We start from the raw sequence: 17874 nt of genomic DNA on the forward strand, positions 1-17874 counted from the left end.
TTCTGCTGTTTATATTGCAAAGACTGAATAAATCATACTTCTCTGCAAAGTGCTGGATTATCGAGTCTTTCTACAGTGTTGCATACTTACGCATCGAGCGATATGTGAGTCCGGACACCAGAGAAGCAACAATCGGTGAGCTGACAACACTATTCACATGTGCTACAATACTTACATACTCCCTCTAGTGACCCACAGCCACAGCACAGGGACTCACAGCACGAGCGTCAGAGCGTCTGGCCCCAACAACCCGACACCCAGCTCACACACCCTCTCCCCACTGGGTACAGAGCCCAAAAATCCCCCTCACCGAATAGAGCACAGAGCAGTCAGTTTGTGCAGCGGCTGCCACCAGCACCCACCCGCCCCAGATTCCCCCTCCGGACGAGCCACACAGCACAGTGGCCAACTAGGGGACTCTGCGCCGGCCATGTGAGTATGGGGGGGGGGGGTACATGATTCATGGGGCCCCGCATAGTTCTTTGCTATGGGGCCCCATAAATCCTAGTTACTGCTAGTACCATGTCCGCTGCAAATCAGAGATCAGAATTCTTGTTGTGCACAAGCTTAGAAAATTCCGATTGGTTGTTTTGGGCACCAAGGCCCCGTTTCCTGCCCAACATAACATAATAGCGGCTGGGCAAGTCAATTACTCAAAATATAAAATTTAAAGGGAACCTATTAACCCTCGTGCCAGGGCAGAGCTCAGCCGACCCCCCGCTAGAGACCCTTATACTTACGCTGTGCACGAAGTGCCGCTCCTGCCTCCGAGATATCACAGTCTGAAGCCCGGCGCACTCGCATCAGATGAGTCTGACGCTCATAGAAAATGACGGCTCCAGTGGAGCTGTCTCTGGAAGAAAGCGGCCATGTTTCTGTAGCGCTGGATAACACCTTTAAGTAAGGGACTATACTGAAAGAAGAATTCTGCTGGGTCCAGTACTGTAGACTTTGGGCGACACGTATCATTCGGCGTACGGATGATTTTCAGCGGAATGTGCCGATTTGCGTATTTTTTTTATTCGCAAATGTCCGATTTGCAAATAAAATATTCGCAAATCGTCACTTTCCACCGAGTGCGCCGGGAAGGGGGTGTGAAGGAGGCGGAACGGAGGGCGCAGACTCAGAGTCCGCGCGATTCACCATCCGTTCCGCCAAAAGATACACCAAAAAACCTACTCCAGTCCTCAGCTGGCGTAGGTTTTTGGCGGTGCGCACCAGAGCGCACAGGATTTATGTAAAGGCAGGCCGCCTCTACATAAATCCCCGTAGCGCCGGAGCCGCGGGGACATTTATAAGTCCGGCGTAAAAAACGCCGGACTTAATAAATGTCCCCCTTTGTGTCTAGGACCAGTCAGTCAGTAAGTCCTAGAGCGCATTCAACGTCTTCAGACTAGGGATGGTCCGAACAGAGTTCAGACGGGGTTCGTACTTAAAGGGGTTAAAGGGGTACTCCTATCTCAGCTAATATAGGTATACTTGTAGGGCTCTGTGGAGTTGTGTGGAGCAGTCCTGTAATACTGTTTGGGTTGGGCGGCCTTCTCTGATCTCGCACGCTCGCCATTTGATTCTCCGCAGCTATAGAAGTTGGAAGCCATCTTATGGCCTATATGTAGGTTTTCTAGGACTCCCTAGGGCTGCAGCCAACTTCTATAAGGGCGGAGAATCAAATGCCGGGGGTCGGGGTCCGGAGAAGGCAGGACATTGATTGGCTGAGTGGGATGTCCAGACGCCGAGAGCCCCCGAAACAAGCCGGAGCGTGGAGCAGGTAAAGTATGTACCAGCCAGCGGGGGTTGGGGGGGGAATGGGGTTAAGGGGGCTGTCACTTCCCGCTGCAGGTGTGTAATTTGATTGAAAATGACAGGCAAGGGATCCGCTGCAGATTTGGTGTGTAAGAATCTGGCCTAAAGTGTCACACGTCCCAGTAAGTGACTTTGCATCGGCCCAGCAGCTGCACAGGTAACATTTCTCGATGCCAATGATAAGAATGAGAGTTATAGGGGGAGATTTATCAAACATGGTGTAAAGTGAGACTGGCTCAGTCGCCCCCGGCAACCAATCAGATTCCACCTTTTCCTAAGAGTCTGTGAGGAATGAAAGGTGGAATCTGATTGGTCGCCGGGGGCAACTGAGCCAGTGTCACTTTACACCATGTCTGATAAATCTCCCCCTACATAGTGTTACTTTTCCAGAATACCCTGATCCCACTGCTAGATGCACTAGAGGTACCAGGAAGAGGCAGCACCAGCCCGACAGCTGCCCAGCACTCACAGGTAGGTGCACTGACTGTCTGCTGCGACACCTGTACCTCCAGCCCACCCGCACAATGTGTACACACACCTGTACCTCCAGCCCACCCGCACCATGCACACACAACTGTACCCCCAGTGACATGCGCGCACACACACCTGTACCCCCAGCGCCATACACACACCTGTACCCCCAGCGCCATACACACACCTGTACCCACAGCACCATGCACACACACACCTGTACCCACAGCACCATGCGCGCGCGCGCACACACACACACCTGTACCCCCAGCACCATGCGCACACACACCTGTACCCCCAGCACCATGCGCACACACACCTGTACCCCCAGCACCATGCGCACACACACCTGTACCCCCAGCACCATGCGCACACACACCTGTACCCCCAGCACCATGCGCACACACACCTGTACCCCCAGCACCATGCGCACACACACCTGTACCCCCAGCACCATGCGCACACACACCTGTACCCCCAGCACCATGCGCACACACACCTGTACCCCCAGCACCATGCGCACACACACCTGTACCCCCAGCACCATGCGCACACACACCTGTACCCCCAGCACCATGCGCACACACACCTGTACCCCCAGCACCATGCGCACACACACCTGTACCCCCAGCACCATGCGCACACACACCTGTACCCCCAGCACCATGCGCACACACACCTGTACCCACAGCACCATGCGCACACACACCTGTACCCCCAGCACCATGCGCACACACACCTGTACCCCCAGCACCATGCGCACACACACCTGTACCCCCAGCACCATGCGCACACACACCTGTACCCCCAGCACCATGCGCACACACACCTGTACCCCCAGCACCATGCGCACACACACCTGTACCCCCAGCACCATGCGCACACACACCTGTACCCCCAGCACCATGCGCACACACACCTGTACCCCCAGCACCATGCGCACACACACCTGTACCCCCAGCACCATGCGCACACACACCTGTACCCCCAGCACCATGCGCACACACACCTGTACCCCCAGCACCATGCGCACACACACCTGTACCCACAGCACCATGCGCACACACACCTGTACCCACAGCACCATGCGCACACACACCTGTACCCACAGCACCATACACACACCTGTACCCACAGCACCATACACACACCTGTACCCACAGCACCATACACACACCTGTACCCCCAGCACCATACATACACACACACCTGTACCCCCAGCACCGTACACACACACCTGTACCCCCAGCACCATGCGCACACACACACACACACACACCTGTACCCCCAGGGCCATGCGCACACATCTGTACCTCCAGTCCCATGCACACACACACACACCTGCACCTCCAGCGCCATGCGCACACACACACACACACACACACACACACACACACACACACCGGTACCCCCAGCACCACACACACCTGTACCCCCAGCACCACACACACCTGTACCCCCAGCACCATGCATACACACACACACCTGTACCCCCAGCACCATGCATACACACACACACCTGTACCCCCAGCACCATGCATACACACACACACACCTGTACCCCCAGCACCATACATACATACACACACACACCTGTACCCCCAGCACCATACATACATACACACACACACCTGTACCCCCAGCACCATACATACACACACACCTGTACCCCCAGCACCATACATACATACACACACACACCTGTACCCCCAGCACCATACATACATACACACACACCTGTACCCCCAGCACCATACATACACACACACCTGTACCCCCAGCACCATACATACACACACACACACACACCTGTACCCCCCAGCACCATACATACATACACACACACCTGTACCCCCAGCACCATACATACATACACACACACACCTGTACCCCCAGCACCATACATACATACACACACACACCTGTACCCCCAGCACCATACATACACACACACCTGTACCCCCAGCACCATACATACACACACACACACACACCTGTACCCCCCAGCACCATACATACATACACACACACACCTGTACCCCCAGCACCATACATATACATACACACACACACACACACACACACACACACACACACCTGTACCCCCAGCACCGTACACACACACACACACACACACACACACCTGTACCCCCATCCCACCCCTGTGACATCCCATCCCTGCCCGGAGCCCCCGTTACCTCTGCTGGAATAGGGGGCTCTCCGCTATCTGCCTCCTCAGCTCGTTCTTCATCCCCCAGAACTCTCCGTCCAGGAACCGGGAGAGGGAGCCCACATCCGCCTCCGCCGCTCTCTCCATCCTGTCAGCGAGGATCGGGGCGGGTATCCCGGCAGGGTGTCGGTGTGCGGTGCCCGTGGCCTCCGTGCCGCTCCGCTCTCACTCCTCCAGCCCCGCTCTCACAGCTGTGATAGGAACCCGCGCGTGCACGGAGGAGTGCGCGCCCCCGAGCCGCTGTGTCCCAGGGGGCGGGAGCTGTGCGCGCCCCCGCTCCATCCATCCATCCCCCGTCCCGGGATCCTCGCTCCGTCATCTGACTGACAGGAAAGTGACCTCCTCTATTGTTGTATCCAGGCTGCAGGGCTCCCAAATCACAGCTGTCACGTGACATCTATAGTGTAAGACATGCTGGGAGTAGTAGTCATGCAACATCTGGAGATGAAATACTCCCAGTATGGGGACAGGTGGGGACATATGTGCTATACTGGTAATAGAAGGAGAATACACAGGACAACATGTACCATAGAGCCCATCAAACAATCAATAGGGATGGATAATAGGGATGGATAATAGGGGGGAGCGCTGCGGCCAAGATCAGCGCTCCGCAACGTTTGGATGGACCATGGAAAATGATGGGAGATACAGTCCCCCATTAGGGTATGTGCACACTACGGAGATCATGCGGACACAGATTCCATCGCTCGCCGCACGCTTGACTGTCCGCCCGTCCCACAGACTCCATTCTATGCTCTGGCAGATTCTGTCATTCGTGACGTCAGTTCTTTGGGTGGACGGTGGAATCTGCCCGAGCATAGAATGGAGCCTGTGGGACGGGTGGAGCACGCACGGAATCCGCGGCAAGTTATCCACATGAGCCTAAGGGTATACTCACACGAACGGACTCGCAGCAAGATTCTCGCTGCGAGTCCGGCAGGTCCTGGCAGTTCCCACACACTATATACTCGCTGCGGTCTGAACGACCACAGCGGGTATGTAATTCTACCGCCCTTAAAGAAGCAGTTCACTTTTTATTTTTTTCGCCCCCCCGGTTAGCCGCTGTCATGTATACTTACAAAAGATGATCGGTGTCCCGTTCCCATCGGTCAGTTCCGTCCCGCGGTGCCGTTCACATCGGGCGCGCGCTCACTTCCGCCAGTGCTGTGACTCCTCTTCTCTCCCTTGTCATTTGAACGCCGGAAGTCACACGCTTCCATAGAGAATGCATGGAAGCGAGTGACTTCCGGCATATAATCACTGGGCAGAGAAGAGGACTCGCAGCAGCCGGCGGAAGTGAGCGCGCGCCCGATGTGAACGGCACCGCGGGACGGAACTGACCGACGGGAACGGGACACCGATCATCTTCTGTAAGTATACTTGACAGCGGCTACCCGGGGGGGGGGGGGGGGCGAAAAAAATAAAAAGTGAACTGCTTCTTTAACCCCTTCTGCTCCCGTCCGGCCAATCAGTGTGTTGCCCAGCCGCAGCCACTGATTGGCCGGACGGGAGAGCAGGACGCCAGACCCGTGCAGCGAGGAGAGGTAATGTATGCTTACAGCGGGGGAGCCGGGAGGGAGCAGAAGGGGTTAAGGGCGGTAGAATTACATACTCGCTGTGGTCGTTCAGACCGCAGCGAGTATATAGTGTGTGGGAACTGCCAGGACCTGCCAGACTCGCAGCGAGATTCTCGCTGCGAGTCCGTTCGTGTGACTATACCCTAAAAGGGAAACTTCAGCTAAATTTTTTTTTTTATTATTTAAAATCACGAGGTGCCAGAAATTTGTAAATTATTTCTATTAACAAATCTAATCTTTCAGTACTTATCAGCTGCTGTATGTCATAGACATAAACATAGATATGAAAGACATACAGAAGCTGATAAGTACTGGAAGACAGGATTTTTTAATAGAAGTAAATTACACATCTCTGGCACTTTCTGATGCCAGTTAATTTGAAATAAAAAAATATAGCTGGAGTTGCCCTTTAAGGGCCCTTGCACATGCGGGTAACTTGCAGTGGATTCCGTGTGCGCTCCTGCTTGACTATCCACTTCACTCTATGGTCCGGCAGATTCCACCATCCGCCCAAAGTATTGACATCACTTCTTTGTTCTTTGGGTGGATGACGCAATCCTACGGACCATAGAGTGAAGCCTACAGCAGGAAAGGTGAGTGGATGTTATTGTTTTTACCACCCCCTCCCGGGCATTCAGAAAAAAAGTGGTCCCAGCTGGAATACCCCTTTAAATCTAAAGGAATGCGTTCATTTAAGAACTGTTAGCATAAGCAGCAGGACTTACAATGAAGTACATTTGCTTTGGATTCCAAGTTAATTTGCAGAGAGATCCACAGTGGAGATCATCACGTGGCCATAGCCTAAAGTATGCCGCCATATACTTTCTTAAAGGAGAAGTCCGGTAAAAAATTTTATTCAAGTATTGTATTGCCCCCTAAAAGTTATACACATCCCCAATATACACTTATTACATGAAATGCTTATAATGTGTTTTTTTCCCTGCACTTACTACTGCATTAAGGCCTCACTTCCTGGATCACATGGCGATGTCACTTCCTTGATCACATGGTGATGTCACTTCCTGGATAACATGGTGATGTCACTCCCTGGATAACATGGTGATGTCACTTCCTGGATAACATGGTGATGTCACTTCCTGGATAACATGGTGATGTCACTTCCTGTATAACATAGTGATGTCACTTCCTGGGTTACATGGGGATGTCACTCCCTGGATAACATGGTGATGTCACTCCCTGGATAACATGGTGATGTCACTTCCTGGATAACATAGTGATATCACTTCCTGGACAACATGGTGATGTCACTTCCTTGATAAAACGGGGATGTCACTTCCTGGGTAACATGGTGATGTAACTTCCTGGACATGGTGATGTCACTTCCTGGATAACATGGTGATGTCACTTCCTGGATAACATGGTGATGTCACTTCCTGGATAACATGGTGATGTCACTTCCTGGATAACATGGTGATGTCACTTCCTGGATAACATGGTGATGTCACTTCCTGGATAACATGGTGATGTCACTTCCTGGACAACATGGAGATGTCACTTCCTGGATAACATGGTGATGTCACTTCCTGGATAACATGGGGATGTCACGGCTCCCAGAGCTGTGCGGGCTATGGTTGCTGGAGAGGATAATGGCAGGGGGACACTGAGGGACACAGGGCACTGGAGGGACACTGAGCATCCCTCTGCCATCATTCTCTCCAGCAGCCACAGCTGCACAGCTCTGGGAGTCGAGTCGTGACATCACTGTGTTATCCAGGAAGTGACATCACCATGTTATCCAGGAAGTGACATCACCATGTTATCCAGGAAGTGACATCACTTATCCAGGAAGTGACATCACCATGTTATCCAGGAAGTGACATCACTTATCCAGGAAGTGACATCACTTATCCAGGAAGTGACATCACCATGTTATCCAGAAAGTGAAGCCTTGATGCAGTAGTAAGTGCAGGGAAAAAGCATTTCCCGTGATAAGTGTATATTGGGGATTTTTATAATTTTCACCGGACTTCTCCTTTAAGGAAGAACATTCTGCTGCAACCAGCAATAATCTGAAGCTAAAATAGATTTCCTGCGTCCCCTGAGTGAGTTGTAGAATTCCTTGGCGAGTTTGCATTCCCAGCAGCTTCTCTGCCATGGGGTTCGTGTGAGCCGCACAATGATCCGGCTGATACAAGTGGATTAGGGAATTTTACATATTTCAGCTCAAGTGGCGTTTGAAAAAGAAGATTAAAGGGGTACTCCCCCCTCTAAATATATAGTTATACTTATAGGACTCCTCAAGTGGAATACTTTAGCCAATATATTTATATAGCAAACTTGTCTCCTTCTCCTGATAAGCTCACTACTTTTCTCCCAGTGACAGCTCATTGTCTAGGTTACCAAACACCACTCTACTCTAAAACCAGTGGTCTGGCTGGTGTATGTACAGTTGTGCTCAAAAATTTACATACCCTGGCAGAATGTTTGCTTTCTTGTCCTTTTTTTCAGAGAATATAAATAATAACACAAGAACGTTTCTGCCCTCCTGGTTAGTGGTCTGGTGACGCCATTTAGTGTCACTAAAATCATTGTGACAACCAAAAACATCCAAATGACCTGGATGAAAAGTTCCCATCCCCCATTTCTTAATCCAGTGTATTGCCCCCTCTAATATCAATGACAGCTTGAAGTCTTTTGTGGTAGTTGTGGATGAGGCTCTTTATGTTCTCAGATGTTAAAGCCGCCAAATCTTCTTGGCCTCCAGTTCCTGTAAATTCCTGGGCTGTCCTGCATGAACTGCGCGCTTGAGATCTCCCCAGAGCGGCTCTATGATACTGAGGTCAGGAGACTAAGATGGCCGCTCCAGAACCTTCACTTTGTTATGATATCCAAGGAATTGATAATGACGGTCAGCAGTGTTCAAACTGTGATTGGGGACAGAATCTACAATGTACTCAATGGTGGTAAACGTACATGTATATATATACCAGCCAGACCACTGGAGCGAAGTGGTGCTTTGTAACCTAGACAATGAGCTCCGTCACCAATGGGAGGAACAGAGCGGGAATATCAGCAGATTGAGGGGGGGGGGTTGATAAATGATTGAATTTGCTAAAATATTTCGCATGACGAGTCCTACAAGTATAACTATGTTAGTTTCATGCAAAACATTTTACTGGTATTTCAGGCAGTATTGTGGTCAGTATTCTTAACCAAACCAGGTGTGGATTTAAAAACAAAAAAACAAAAATAAAAAAAAACAGAAAAGTTTCAAATCTTTCCATTAAAGTTTTTCTCCACTGCTGGTTTTAGCTGACAACATTGCCTGAACTACAGCGTGTACATATGGCCGTATAATGCTAGTACAAGACCTATTCATATCTATATATCTATATCATCCGTGAAATATGGTTCGTAATTGCGTCCGTATCCGCACATCCACATCAGCGAAATGTTGAACTGGTTAAAAAAAATTAACTAGTTTGCTTAGATGTGATCCACGTTTTTGTGACATCTGTGATGTCCGGAACAAAACACAGATCCTATAGACTTCTATTGGTAATCCAAACCGCACAATCACAATCTGCAGTAGGTCACGTCCTATTTTTTGCAGTGTGGATCAGCAATAGAACAGACTGTCTAAAAAGCCCAATAGAAATCAATGGGCAATAAGCTGATCTATCATTCCTGGCTGTTTATCTCCTTGGATGCCGAGATTTATTGCGATCACATAGCTGTCAAAAGAAAGGGGGGGGGGGCTCTGTAAACGCAGCGAGGTTCTAGGTGTTGTGCAGGGTTTAATAGGTGCCTATAGGTAACATTTTTTGAGGTGACGGTATGGCGGTATTTTGATAACGAATAATGCTGCTGTCACACGCGGACGTATTTTGAATCTAATATAATTATGTGCTACATTAAAGGGTAAGTAGCATCAGGCACGTTGCTTTGTGCTTTTACATTTAGAGACTGGCCCCCATTGTGATGATCTCCTTTCTGTGATGCAGCTCCATTGATTCCAGTGGAGTCACAGAGGGGAGGGGGTTTCATCACACTGGGGGCCGGCAGCTCACCCCCAATGCTTCATGCTCAGCTGGTGCTCGGGAATAGATCAGTGCCGTGTGCAGGAAGCGGGCGTCCGTTCCAAAAAGGGACCAGGCCACTGGCATCCCCGCACAGGCACCGGTCTAATGTAAAAAGCCCAAAGCCATGTATCTGGTGCTACTTTCACTTTAATGTCTATAGAACAACGTCAGTCCCTGCACACAGTGGAAGGATACATATTTTTTAACAATGTGTGCTCAGACTGACATTTTTCCATAGACTTTAACCCATTTTTCCATAGACTTTAACGAGTACTTGCTATGAATTTCTGGCAAGTACTGGTTCTGTACTTCATGTGACAACGCTCTCCTGTATTCTTCATATGTCTAGAGAAAGTGCTGTATAGCGTGAAACAGCTGCTAGTGGGACACCCCCGCATCTGCTGCATATCCCATGTATGTTCTGATCGGTGTATGTAATTCACTACAATAAAGACCACAAGCTTCATTGGTGAGTGCCGCCCTATCTTCTATTATTTTGCATGCTTCATTGTGTATTCTACGAGGCAGAGCACCTAAACCAATGGTCTCCCGATCAAAGTTGTCTGTGAGTTGGCTACTTATTGCTGTAAGCTGAGAGAGGAGCCGAGGCATATTGCATGTGTGAAGGCTGTGTCGGGATTCACTACTACCATAGTAACTGTAATACTGAGTAATAGTTGCTGAAAAAATAAACCAGTCCATTCTGAAAAAAACTGAAAAATCATTCTGGAAAGTAAAGTTTTCTCACCTCTGAAATAAAGCACAATGTATAATCTAGTTGTATTTATCAAAGGTGAAAGGTAAAAGGTAAACTAATGTGACTTAAAGTGTAACTATAATTTAAAGGTAATTTACCATAAGGTACATGGCTTTTTTTTTTCGGTAGCAGATCAGTACGGGGGTAGCAGATCCCTGATGCGTGGACTTTTCTTTTTTTAACGCCGCCTGGTTCCCGCGCTAGGCTCTGTTCTTTGGCCGTGCACCAGTGGGACTGTAGTGTCCCAGTACATGTGTGCCACTAACGTGTTGTTATTGCCCCTGGGTAAATTGCACCTCACAGTAGGATATGATCAGAGGTGTTCTGTATTTTTCCCACTAGGTGTCACTACTGTGGGTTTTTGTATGCTCTGTTCTGTGCAGGGCTAAAGCAACAATAGGTTACATTGTTATGTCACATGGTTGTTTTCCTCCTATTAAAGGTGCAGGTCTGTTTTCCCTCTTTTTCTGTCCTATCCTCACACTCCTCTCTTCTGCACACACAGCCCCACCAGTCACAGTTTAGCTAAGGGAACCCTATAAAAGGAGGTTAGTTCCTGGTGGGAGGGGCTACTTTTAGTTTCAGTCACTAGAAAGAGAGCAACACAGACACAGTTCCTGCTGCAGTGAACCCGGGGCCTGGCTTAGGCCAGGACTCTTGTCAGGGACCAAGAGACTCAAACTGATTTCTGATGCAAGTAGTCACCATTATTATGCAGTGCTAGACCCCCTCAGGAGGAAAGGATGTCTTTTGAGGATCACCTTGCCCATGCCAGGGATACACACTACAAAGTACAGGGCAGTCACCCCAGTTAAACCTATTCTACTGCGTTAAGCACAGCTCTTCTGAAAAGTTTTGGGAAGTCTGCTTCACCCAGTGCAGGGACCTGGGGCCTCGTACTACCCTAATAGGACGGATATCCTGGCACTGTAGGGCAATAGGCGGTCAAGTACGTCAGTACAAGTTTTCTTCTTTTTCTCTTCTTAACTACACTATCTTGGCAGAGTACAGAGCTATATTGGACAGACACTCCTCTACTCTCACTTCTGTTGCTTGAACTACTTCTACCTCTCACCTGCAGTTACGAAAACCTTATTTTTTGTATTTGCACTGGAAAAGCATCTCAGTAAATGGACGTTATTTTGGTTAAGCTCCTGGACTGGTTAAGCTCCTGGACTCCTGGACAGTCAGTACACACCAGGTTACACTTGGGTCATACAAACCTGCGGAGGCAGTGCCTGTCTAACCAGGGGTGAGTACCAACGCCTCTCCAGGCTACTGTGACAAGTGCCCAAGTCATTCACACCCATCGAGCTGACACAACACAGCAACAGGCAACCACGCTGCAGGACCATATCCCATTGTCTCTGTGTTATGGCTCCATTAGAATCAATGGAGCTGCATCACAGGGGGGGGGGGGGGGGGTATATGGTCTTACTAGGGAGCAGCAGGCTTGCTTCCAATGCACAGAGCCCAACCGGCGCATGGCCAAAGAACAGCGCTGGAATTGGGCAACCTTTTAAAAAAAAGGACTGCGCCACCGGCATCCCCACATTGGTCTGCTATTGATAAAGAAAAAAGTGATGTACTTAATGGTAAATTCTTTTTAAACAAACAAATCAGAGAAGACTACCCCTGTAGCCACTGGATGTAACTGCACTCTATTCACAAAACCTATGTAGAAAGTATTCAGGTGTTCATCAACAGTTATACCCAATTAACCCCTTGCCGCAAAATGACATTCCAGGAACGTCATGTAAAGCAGGTAGTTCCTGCAATATGACGCTCCTAGAACGTAATGCTTACCCTGCCTCCCCCCTCTGTCCCTAGCAGCGATTGGGCAGCAGGAGGAGGCTGTCTCACACAGCCTCCTCCTGTTGCCCCTGCCCAGAGGGGTGCCATGAGGCGGTCTGGTGCACTCAGAACGGGGTTACTGCTATCACTTGACTTGACTATTGTAACTTCCTACTAATCGGTCTTCCTTTCTCTAAGCTCTCCCCTCTCCAGTCTATCCTTAAGGCAGCAGCCAGACTCATCTTCCTCTCCAGCCGCTATACCAAGCTGCACTGGTTACCCATTAAATTCAGAATTTAGTTTGAACTCCTCCCCCTCACCCATAAAGCTCTCCACAACTCTGCCCTCCATACATCTCCTCCCTCATCTCCACAACTCTGCCCTCCATACATCTCCTCCCTCATCTCCACAACTCTGCCCTCCATACATCTCCTCCCTCATCTCCACTACTCTGCCCTCCATACATCTCCTCCCTCATCTCCACAACTCTGCCCTCCATACATCTCCTCCCTCATCTCAACTCTGCCCCTCTATACATCTCCTCCCTCATCTCCACTACTCTGCCCTCCATACATCTCCTCCCTCATTTCCACAACTCTGCCCTCCATACATCTCCTCCCTCATCTCCACAACTCTGCCCTCCATACATCTCCTCCCTCATATCCACAACTCTGCCCTCCATACATCTCCTCCCTCATCTCCACAACTCTGCCCTCCATACATCTCCTCCCTCATCTCCACAACTCTGCCCCTCTATAAATCTCCTCCCTCATCTCCACAACTCTGTCCCTCCATACATCTCCTCCCTCATCTCCACAACTCTGCCCTCCATACATCTCCTCCCTCATCTCCACAACTCTGCCCTCCATACATCTCCTCCCTCATCTCCACAACTCTGCCCTCCATACATCTCCTCCCTCATCTCCACAACTCTGCCCCCCCATACATCTCCTCCCTCATCTCCACAACTCTGTCCCTCCATACATCTCCTCCCTCATCTCCACAACTCTGCCCCTCTATAAATCTCCTCCCTCATCTCCACTACTCTGCCCTCCATACATCTCCTCCCTCATCTCAACTCTGCCCCTCTATACATCTCCTCCCTCATCTCCACTACTCTGCCCTCCATACATCTCCTCCCTCATCTCCACAACTCTGCCCTCCATACATCTCCTCCCTCATCTCCACAACTCTGCCCCTCTATACATCTCCTCCCTCATCTCCACTACTCTGCCCTCCATACATCTCCTCCCTCATCTCAACTCTGCCCCTCTATACATCTCCTCCCTCATCTCCACTACTCTGCCCTCCATACATCTCCTCCCTCATCTCCACAACTCTGCCCTCCATACATCTCCGCCCTCATCTCAACTCTGCCCCTCTATACATCTCCTCCCTCATCTCCACTACTCTGCCCTCCATACATCTCCTCCCTCATCTCCACAACTCTGCCCTCCATACATCTCCGCCCTCATCTCAACTCTGCCCCTCTATACATCTCCTCCCTCATCTCCACTACTCTGCCCCTCCATACATCTCCTCCCTCATCTCCACAACTCTGCCCCCCATTCATCTCCTCCCTTATCTCAACTCTGCCCCCCATACATTTCCGCCCTCATCTCCACAACTCTGCCCCTCCATACATCCAGGGCCGTCTTAACAGCATTATGGGCCCCTGGGCAGAGGTGCGAATTGGGCCCCCCACGGCCGCAGCCATCAACCCCCCCCCCCATCTTTGCAACCCTGCTCCTAGCCAGTACAATTACTTCTGACCCCCCCTACACACACTCTGCCCCCATCTGCCCCCCCCTACACACAAACTACCCCCATCTGACCCCCCCCACACACAAACTACCCCCATCTGACCCCCCCCTACACACACACTACCCCCATCTGCCCCCCTAAAAACACACTACCCCCATCTGCCCCCCCTCCTCCCCCTACACACACACTTCCCCCATCCTCCTCACCCTACCCCCATCCTCCTCCTACCCCCATCCTCCTCCTACACACACACACACACACACACGCACACACTACCCCCATCCTCCTCCTCCTACACACACTACCCCCATCCTCCTCCTACACACACTACCCCCATCCTCCTCCTACACACAATACCCCCATCCTCCTCACCCTACCCCCATCCTCCTCCTACCCCCATCCTCCTCCTACACACACACACACACACACACACACACACACTACCCCCATCCTCCTCCTCCTACACACAGTACCCCCATCCTCCTCCTCCACACACTACCCCCATCCTCCTCCTCCTACACACACTACCCCCATCCTCCTCCTCCTACACAAACTAACCCCATCCTCCTCCTCCTACACAAACTAACCCCATCCTCCTCCTCCTACACACACTACCCCCATCCTCCTCCTCCTACACACAGTACCCCCATCCTCCTCCTCCACACACTACCCCCATCCTCCTCCTCCTACACACACTACCCCCATCCTCCTCCTCCTACACAAACTAACCCCATCCTCCTCCTCCTACACACACTACCCCCATCCTCCTACTCCTCCTACACACACTACCCCCATCCTCCTCCTCCACACACTACCCCCATCCTCCTCCTCCTACACACACTACCCCCATCCTCCTCCTCCTACACACAGTACCCCCATCCTCCTCCTCCACACACTACCCCCATCCTCCTCCTCCTCCACACATTACCCCCATTCTCCTCCTCCTCCTACACACACTACCCCCATCCTCCTCCTCCTACACAAACTACCCCCTTCCTCCTCCTACACACACTACCCCCATCCTCCTACTCCTCCTCCACACACTACCCCCATCCTCCTCCTCCTCCTCCACACACTACCCCCATCCTCCTCCTCCTACACACAGTACCCCCATCCTCCTCCTTCAACACACAATACCCACATCCTCCTACACACACTACCCCCATCCTCCTCCTCCTACACACACTACCCCCATCCTCCTCCTCCTCCTACACACAATACCCCCATCCTCCTCCTCCTACACACACTACCCCCATCCTCCTCCTCCTACAAACACTACCCCCATCCTCCTCCTCCTACACACACTACCCCCATCCTCCTACTCCTACACACACACTACTACCCCCATCCTCCTCCTCCTCCTACACACACACACACACACACACACACACATTACCCCCATCCTCCTCCTCCTACACACACATACATTACCCCCATCCTCCTCCTCCTACACACACATACATTACCCCCATTCTCCTCCTCCTACACACACTACCCCCATCCTCCTCCTCCTACACATACTACCCCCATCCTCCTCCTCCTACACACATTACCCCCATCCTCCTCCTCCTACACACACTACCCCCATCCTCCTCCACACAATACCCCCATCCTCCTACACACACTACCCCCATCCTCCTACACACACTACCCCCATCCTCCTCCTCCTACACACACACTACTACCCCCATCCTCCTCCTCCTACACACACACTACTACCCCCATCCTCCTCCTCCTACACGCACACACATTACCCCCATCCTCCTCCTCCTACACACACACACACACTGCCAACCCCCCCGGCCGCCAACACTATTCCCCACACACTATCCCTGCAGACCGCCATCCCCCGCCCAAGCATACACATTTATCCTCCGGGGGTTACAATACTCACCCCCGTGGCCGTGCAGCAGCCTGAGGTAAAGGAGCGCGGCAGGGGAGAAGCCTGATGCCCCTACAGCTACTTGTGGACAGGCGAGAGGCGGGGCCGGAGCGTGCGGCCGTCCACTGTGGCCCTCCGTCCAATGAAGAGCGGGGTGATACGACGGCACTAAGTGATGCCGGCTGATCCCGCTCCCGCGGCCCGCCAGCGCCGAAGTAACAGCAGCATGGGGCCTCTGATAGTGATCTCTCACAGGCCCCGGCTGCTGTTATTTCAGCGCTGGCGGGATCAAAAAGACTTTCGGGGCCCCCTCGGATGCAAGGGCCCCCGGGCAGCCGCCTACCTTGCCCAATGGGTGAGACGGCCCTGCATACATCTCCTCCCTCATCTCCACAACTCTGCCCTCCATAAAGCATGGCAGCAGAGAGCACTGTGTCAGACTGGAGAGAATACACCACTTCATGTAGAACATACAGCAGATGATAAGTAATGGAAGACTGGAGATTTTAAATTCAAGTAGATTACAAATCTATATAACTTTCTGACACCAGTTGATTTGAAAGAATAATATTTCCCCTTTAACCAAACTGAGACAAAAATGCGGCATTAGCGGAGCCTTATACTAATTCATTTTACGTTTATTCTTTGTGTAACCCTGAAAAGACCACCAAGCGATGTTTGTATTTGCCGATAAACGATCAATTTTGAGCATTTACCAATCATTTTATCTTTTAATCATTTCTGCTGTTACCACACCTGGCGATGGTCGTACTGAAGGGATGTATCTACACAAACAACCCACACATCATTGTATAAATCTGCCAATGACTGGTCGATCACTTATTAGATGAACGGCCATGCCAGGAGCCCCTCTCTTCAAGGACCCCATTGCATGCGCCGGTTCTGTCTCTATGGCAGAAGCGCTTGGTTCTTATTTACACCTAAGTTTTCATAATTCAGGTTGTTTTTCTTTCTCAATCTATAAGTGTAGCTGAGAGGTCACTGAACTATAGTTGCCTTATGAAGCAAACATTCGTGCCCTTTACCAAAATGGCGGCGTGGGCTCAAAACTCGGGTCACGTGTCTCCTCCGCGTCGTTCTCGCGATATGTCTCACTTCCGGCGTTCCCTAGCTTGAATCTGATTGGCTGGGGATCCGCCTATGGCATAGACGCATTTTAAACTTGCGCTTTCGCGGATAATTTGAAACTGTGAGAGAGCCGAGCGGTAGGGAGAGAGCGGCGGCCGCCATGGACGTGCAGCGCGGTGTGCAGTAAGTGGTCGCCATAGTAACCGCCCTATCCCCACACTCTGTGTAGTTCTGCAGAGCCCCCTGTGTGTTGTGCTCGTACGTGTAGTTCTGCAGAGCCCCCTGTGTGTTGGGCCGGTACGTGTAGTTCTGCAGAGCCCCCTGTGTGTTGTGCTGATACGTGTAGTTCTGCAGAGCCCCCTGTGTGTTGGGCCGGTACGTGTAGTTCTGCAGAGCCCCCTGTGTGTTGGGCTGATACGTGTAGTTCTGCAGAGCCCCCTGTGTGTTGGGCCGGTACGTGTAGT

At 51.1% G+C, this 17874-nt stretch overlaps 2 protein-coding genes across 2 annotated transcripts in view; one reads left to right on the top strand and one right to left on the bottom strand.

Moving 5' to 3' along the window:
* Positions 1–4748, bottom strand: part of ACOXL (acyl-CoA oxidase like) — a 149835-nt gene extending 145087 nt beyond the window's left edge. The window contains exon 1 of the mRNA XM_069955182.1: positions 4473–4748. Within this exon, the coding sequence (XP_069811283.1) occupies positions 4473–4591 (119 nt within the window). The 5' untranslated portion in view covers positions 4592–4748. The remainder of the gene's footprint in view (positions 1–4472) is intronic.
* Positions 4749–17485: 12737 nt separating this feature from the next.
* The window catches only part of BUB1 (BUB1 mitotic checkpoint serine/threonine kinase), a 30586-nt gene continuing 30197 nt past the window's right edge, over positions 17486–17874 (top strand). Inside the window, exon 1 of the mRNA XM_069955183.1 lies at positions 17486–17593. Within this exon, the coding sequence (XP_069811284.1) occupies positions 17571–17593 (23 nt within the window). The 5' untranslated portion in view covers positions 17486–17570. The remainder of the gene's footprint in view (positions 17594–17874) is intronic.

This window comes from Dendropsophus ebraccatus, chromosome 15, assembly GCF_027789765.1.
Source record: "Dendropsophus ebraccatus isolate aDenEbr1 chromosome 15, aDenEbr1.pat, whole genome shotgun sequence".
Taxonomy (NCBI): domain Eukaryota; kingdom Metazoa; phylum Chordata; class Amphibia; order Anura; family Hylidae; genus Dendropsophus; species Dendropsophus ebraccatus.